This window comes from Phaethon aethereus, assembly GCF_964289735.1.
Source record: "Phaethon aethereus genome assembly, chromosome: 1".
In the NCBI taxonomy this organism is placed as follows: domain Eukaryota; kingdom Metazoa; phylum Chordata; class Aves; order Phaethontiformes; family Phaethontidae; genus Phaethon; species Phaethon aethereus.
Window position 1 is genome coordinate 120,837,746 of NC_138575.1, and position 7,209 is coordinate 120,844,954.

General features: G+C 40.4%; 1 protein-coding gene across 1 annotated transcript in view; it reads left to right on the forward strand.

Moving 5' to 3' along the window:
• IGSF5 (immunoglobulin superfamily member 5) overlaps positions 1–3,054 on the forward strand; it is a gene marked incomplete at both ends in the record, with an annotated part of 29,599 nt that extends 26,545 nt beyond the window's left edge. Inside the window, one exon of the mRNA XM_082006661.1 lies at positions 2,986–3,054. Coding sequence (XP_081862787.1) covers positions 2,986–3,054 — 69 coding nt within the window. The remainder of the gene's footprint in view (positions 1–2,985) is intronic.
• Positions 3,055–7,209: the final 4,155 nt, after the last annotated feature.

Here is a 7,209-nt window from a genome sequence, read left to right on the forward strand (position 1 = left end):
TCCATGGTTAACTAGACACCAGGCTGACAGTACAAAGAGATTTAAAACTATGGAAAAGAAATGCTGACGATATTGCATCCTTAGTGATAGAGGGGACCACCTTAGAAACTCGCTCCTGTAATTTTGGGCTGTGCAGTGAACCACTAGAGCTGTCTCTTTTCCCTTCAATGTGTGGGATGTAATGAATAATGAAACAATTTTTTCTCAGACTAGGACTGACAGGACTAGTAGAACACTGAATTAATCTGGAGAAGAAACAACTTTGAAATCAAAACCAAGCCGAGGCTCTAGTAGCTGTAGCATATCAGGGGTTAAATATGAAATGGTTGTTGCAGTCCTACTCGTCTGCATTTTGTATGTGTAATATGTTGTATCTGAGATCTCCCATAGCATCAGGAAATGAGTTTTAGGTCACTGAGCGAGGAGCAGGCAGGCTCCATTTCAGTGAAGTGATATCTGGTGAACTGCAACCTCAGTGAGGCTATGCTGCTTCAGAGAAAGCTCCACAGAAAATGGGCCAGTACACAGCATGAGTTGGTTGGAATTCATGACATTATTCTTTAATTGATATCCGAGCACAGTAAGAATAAAATATAAGTAACCTATTTGCTCTAAAGCAGGTAACTATGAAATATGCAGCAGGGCAGAGGGGAACCCTCATGGGCAGAGTTCCCATCCCAGGAGGAAACTTGCTGCTTGGTTCCTCCTTTGGTGGTGAGGAGAAATGGCATGACAAGGCAGGGACCGGGTGGCTCATTCGTGCAGATGAGCTTTTTAAGGCAAAGAGGCATGCCTGGGTTACATTTTCCCCAGTGCTGTCAGGGAAGAATAGGGCAGTCTAGATTCAGCTGGTGCAAGTCCATTGGCTCCCTCCTATTCAAAATCACATGCAAACCCAAATCTCCTGTAGTACTGCCCATTAATGCCCATAAACATTGCCTCTTTAGACAACATTACTTGATGAACTTTCTGATTAACATATTTTTTCCTTCAGTAAATCTGGGTGCAATACAGTATTTTTGTGCAACAAGTTCTGGGGAATATTCCCACCCCAGTATTTTGCTAAACATGAGATTCAAATTCAGGAAGTTTCAGAGACGGTGTTCAATGAGGTGCTCTTGGACCCCCACTGAAACTTTATGGTTATTCATTATGCTAACTATTTCAGTGTACTTTATACTCAAAGGACAGTCCACAGTATCTGGGAACACTTGCTTTCCACAAACATAATGCTTGCCTTCAGCTTTTGTCAGATTTTTTTTTCCATTCTACTTGTAAATTTGTTATTTTGGCGGGGACAAGTAGCAGAGAGCTTCTCAAAACCTCTGTCCTAGTGAGAAATCCTGCCATAACAGACCTGTAATTGAACAATCAGGAAATGCCAAATAACTGTTCTTCCATAAATGGAGCAAATCTCATCATATATTAATCTCCAGGGTAACACAGACCAGAGGAAACTTCTGATGTGCTCTGGAAATGAATGAGTGATGTCTCTGTTGGGCACCAGTAAGGTCTTTGGGCTGAATTGCAAGAAATTAAGTGCAGCAGAGAGATCTTGGAATAGGCCTCTTGAGGAGAGACAGGCAATCCTGTTATTTCCCAGAGCACCTCTTCTCTCTGCAGAAATAAACAGCAAAGAAGGGTAAATTTAGAAAACAGCAGTATGTTATAGCAACAAAGCAGGGTGGGGGGAGGAGAAGAGAGAGAATTGTGTTTAAAACAGAAGGCAGCTGTCTTATGAAATGTTTCTAGGATAGTTATATTTATCCCATGGTTTTTCTTGAGGTGCTGGGACTCATTAAATACCAGAGACATGTTGTCCACATTTGTTATCTAACATTTTCCTCTATGGCTTATTCAATAATGTATATGTACCAAATGTATTATTTAAGATGTTTAATACTGGAAGAATACCAAGGCAATACAGACTGTACATGATTAATGCTCCAGAAACAAACCACAAGAAGGTTGATCAATAGTTAGGAACCAGCTTGGGCTTGGTAAAACAATTCCACCGGGAAGAACAGTGAAATTTCCATTAATTCCCAAGGGCTTGAGACCAGGTGGGGAAGTTGCAGGCACAGTAGCCAGCAGATAGCATCTACTTGGAGGCAGATAAAACCAACACGGGCTGGCCGCAGCAAACCATTCGACTGTACTGTTTCGTTTAGGAAACCATGTGAAGACACCTGTTTATAACTTTGGAAGGAATCTTCATTCCTTAGAGCTTCTTTATAATTACCTATGTGAGGCCTCAATACTACATTAAAATATCTTAAGTGTGTGTTTCTTGCATGCATTTGAGAATGAATTTTTCTTTGTCTTTTCCTCTGCAATGATATTTTGTAAAAGTGCATAAGTAATTAGGACTGGAAATCCACTGCGCTGATTTCAAAGGAGGACAGAGTTTTCAAAACCGCTGAGCATTTGCCCTGCACTGATCCTACTGGAGTCAGTTTGAAAACAGGCTGCTGTCGGTGGAAGTGGAATCATGCTGGTCATGGGAACTTTAAAAAAAGCCTGCCTTGAATAAACACTGAGATGTTGAGAGCGGTCTTTCAGATACATGAAATACTGGAGTGCTTATTGTTGCAATTTCTAATGTACTCAGAAGGCAATGTCACATGTTAAGTTTTTCTTACAGCTTAACGGTAGTTTCTTTAAGAGAACCAGAGGAGAAACACCCAACATGTTTTGCTTAAAAGAATACAGACTGCAGGGTCCACAAGAAGTTCTCAGCTAGCGTAAGAGGAATTAATGAATTCCCAGAACTGCCATCAGTGTGTTGCACGTGAAGCTTTTGTTTTGTTCTGCTGTTCATCCTTTCCTTTGTATTTAGATTTTGAGTGCGTTGCTGATGTTAGATTTCATTTCGGTATAATGCTTTGGGGGGAGGGTTTGGCAGGTAACCTCCTGAGGACACTTGCAGGACTGCTTTTCTGGGATTTCTTTTAGTATAATATAACTGCTTTTATTCTCCCATAGATGCGACCTCAAAGATGTACTGATTATGTGATCAGCCCAAAGAAAATTAGAAACGTGACACTTGTTTAGGATGTACTTCTCACAGGAATTTCTGTCAGTTGCACTTTGCACGTTTGGATGGCATCCTGCAATACAGAAGGGTTAACACCAGTTCTCTCCGTTTAAGCTATAAGTTATTTTTCCTTTTTCATCATGTAATGAAATCAGATTGCATCCTTTGTAATGTAGCATATGATATCTCAGCAAAATAATGGACATAAGTGACAGCCTTAACTTCAGAGAGAATGAATTTGATGGGACTCTACAAGAACAAGAATCTGTGCTTTGGGTCCCAAGGGAAACAGCAAAACTCCTGAACAACAGAAATGTTAGTTTATCCACAGCAAGATCAAGGACTTGAACTGCAAGAGATTTATTAGTTCAGAAGAACTGGTTAATAATAATACTGGTTAATACAATATCTACTGCTTTTTAAAGGTACTTTATGTACAACTGATCATCTCGAGCTTATAGATCAACAATATTTTTCAATGTCTGTTCTGTAATAAAATCAAGGGAAGTTTTCATGAGGACTGTTTCAAAACTTCTTACAAAACTATCTTTGTATCAGAAATGAATTTGTTTCATTTCAATGCATTCTTTTGTTAAAGGTACTTGTCTTAAATCCAATGTTCCAGTTTTAAATAAAAACCAATCACTCATGTGCCCAAAAAAATCCTATTTTGATTGAAATGCAAAAAACTTAAGTTGAAAAATGAGGATTTGAAACTCCTGATTTAATTTTAAGAGTTGTTGCTTGAATGCTTTATGTCTCTGTTCTACTTGTGGGCTGAGTTTGGCAGCCAAGTGACTTGGGTCACAGCAAATGGTGGCTGCTGGTATTGCTGCTAGGCCCTGTTGTTTCATCAGGGATGGAGTTGATAATGACCATGGGAAACGCACTTTAGTTAGGTAAACTTGTCAGTAGAGCAGAACTGGCACATGGAGCCTATATGTACCTTCCCAATCTAAAAATTATAACTTCTAGCTGAAATGTTTTGTATGAAATTTTGTATTTCATAATAAAAAATTCAAGCCTATTAGTTTTTCACAAAAAGGCAAACTTCTTCCAGAAAAACAAGTTACTTTCAGTGTACTCGTCTTTCTACCCACTCAAAACATTCTGAATTATTCAGTGTTTGCATGTTAATCTTTTGTATGAACCACTGCAGGTGCTCTTTGAGTTCTGAAAGAAGTTGCTACATAGAATTACTTTCAGTGATAATCTGTGCAACGAAAATAAGAAATTTGAAACCTGAACCCAGGAAAAAGAAGTCTTTTTGCATGTTTAGCATTTGGCGTCTCATTAAATTGTGGCAGATTTTGCACTAATAGTCACCTTTTCAGTCAGTCTGTCAGAACAAGGGCTGAGACCGATTCCTGGTTGCCATATGCAATTATATAGAAACCTGTTTCAAATTCTGGCCATCTATGCTTTTTCTGTCTTGTTTGGTTAAGGAGGAACTTTGAAATGCATGCCCATTGAATGCAATTTTACCAACAGCATGGTATGTAAATAGCTGTAGTGTTACACAGAGAACATAGAAGCAATTTAGATAGTGGAATATCTATGTTTTTTCCTTGAAATAACCATGCACTGAGAGAAATATCTACCTTATTCTGATACAAGTATTGGTACTGCTGACACCTCCTAGTTACTACTGCAGCTCAATGTAACCTAAACACGAACAAAAATCTACTTTATTAGAGGAATATCCATGGTATGAGAGAGACAGGCCCAGGTTGACACCAGCCTGTGACCTGGGGATAAAAACCATGGACCTTTGGCTCTGTGCACATGTGTGGCTAGCAAGCCTTCTGGTGGTCAGAAAAGTAACCCAGCGGTACAAAAAAGAAAACTGCAGTAGTTTCCCAGCAGCAAATATTGATTCATGAGAACGTATTTTGAAAAGGAATCGAACTATGCTCTGGTGTTTATCGCAAAGCCCTTAGCTTCAATATTATCCGGTATCATATTAAGCAGCCAACCCAGAACTGAAGAAAACCTTTTCTCCAACCAACCTATATCCTTCCACATTAATAAAAAGAATCCTTATGTTGAGGACATGGGAAAGAGGATGCATGCTCTGAGTCAAAAGACAAACTGCCGTATCACTAATACGGTGCCTTCCATGCTGGTGAGTCCCCACCGAGATTGCCACACTCTGCTACTGGGTGCTTGAGGCTCTTCAGAGGACACCAGCAGTGCTTCCCAAAGTGGTTGTCAGTGCACGAACACCTCCCGGCACTGCCGTTGGATGGATGAGCTGATGTGAGTCCCCTAATCTGGGAAGCGAGTGGGAGTCCCCTTTGCTGCCGACAGCTCCGAGCTGCTGCAGTCAGACATCGGGGCGCGCAGCCAGGCCACCCTCCAGCTGCGCGTCTTCCCGGGAGCGGGAGAGTGCTCCAGTGTGCCACGCTCACCACGGGGACCACTTGCCAGCAGATGACTGCCAGCGGACGACTGCCAGCGGACAACGGACGGCAGCAGCAGGAATTACACCCCACTGACTGCACACCCCACTGACTCGAACAAATGAGGGTTTTCCGCACAAATAGGTACCACAACCATGGAAATGTGCACATTAACCAGAGCCTGGAGCTATTTTCCTCCCTGCCAGCTACAAGAATGCATCCCACACAGCTATGGTATACTCTTAAGAGCATTAGCATGAGGTTAAAAATTCTTATGGTGTCCTTGAAATTTATAGTCAGGGGCATTTGTACGCTTCCAGAATTGCTTTCTTCAGGCATGTTATACGGCCTGTATATCATCTCCAGTACTAGCTGTTACTTATGTTTGCAAATAGAGCTCCACAAATAACCATACATAAAATATAGAGACAATTTTTAGCACACAAGGAATATAAAATATGCAGGCACTTTCAGAAGACACAGTAGACTAAAAATATTGAATTTCAGGCACTTTATGGAGACACCAGTCTTTTGTACACATGCATATTGATTTATAATTATGACTTGAGGGACATTTTAGTAATCTAGAAGTACCTATTTTTTTACTGCTGGCAGACTGTACACAGTTTGATAGTATAAAACCCTTCCACTTTTCCTTAAAAAATGCTCCGATTTGAATTCCATACATGTATATGTGGGAAAAAATGCACTGGGGAGAAACAATATTTCATTCTACAGTAAGGTTTCCTAAAGTTGTCTCACCAGTTTTATATTCCACAGAAAATTCAGGCTACTTTTAATACAAAGCCACTTAAAAATAACACTGGCTTCCTGTGGAGGTTTCTTATAATGAAGTACCTCAGGTTTGTGTGAGCAGAATCAACAGATGAACTCTTACAGAAAGGTTCTCACAGTACTGACTAAACATTTGGTTTCTTACTGCTCTGATTGAATGAAAGTTCTATTTTCAATATTTATTTGCTAGAATATATAATATGTGGTGCTGATAACCTGAAATACACCATTCTCGAGTATTTGGGCCTCCCAGCAACAGAGACAGGAATTCTTTGGTTACTGGCCTCACTATCTCTTTCCTCAAAGGCATCTCTCACGAATCAGGAAGGACACAGCTTCCTACAAACTCCCCCAGCAGAAACTCCTGGAAAAACAGAGGATGTTCCCTTCAAATTGTTGCAGATAATTCATCTTACTACCCTTCCCTCTCCACCCAAATAAATTTTACCTGTCTAAAATGGGGTCCACCCTCAACTCTCCCTGAATTTCTCTAAATCCCACACCCACATTCCCAGAAATACAATAAAATTGATCCAGTGGCCTCATGGTAACTGTGTAAGTAGAATTAAACAATCAGTACAGACTAAAATGGTCTCATACGGTCAAGACATAATAAAAAACCACCCTAGCTGCCAACAGGAGAACTGCTCCCAAAACACCTTTGGCATCTTAATATTCTTTTTCCGAACAGCCTCCAAAACGTCTTCTAAAGATGAGGCTGAGAATTTAAATTCATAAAGCCACTTGATATGGAGGAGCATGCTCTCAGTAGATGTGACTTTTATGATTAAACTCTCCTCCTACTCACCACGATCGACTCTTGTTCCCCAGGCTATAAACTACCCGTCTCTTCTTTCACTTAGGTGACAAGCAGCTCCGTTTAACTTTAACTTTCTCTGTCTCTCACTTTCCTCCCTCTTTACCATACTTTCTTCTCCACAGCTACCAAATATCTTTTCTTTAAACAAAGGCCTA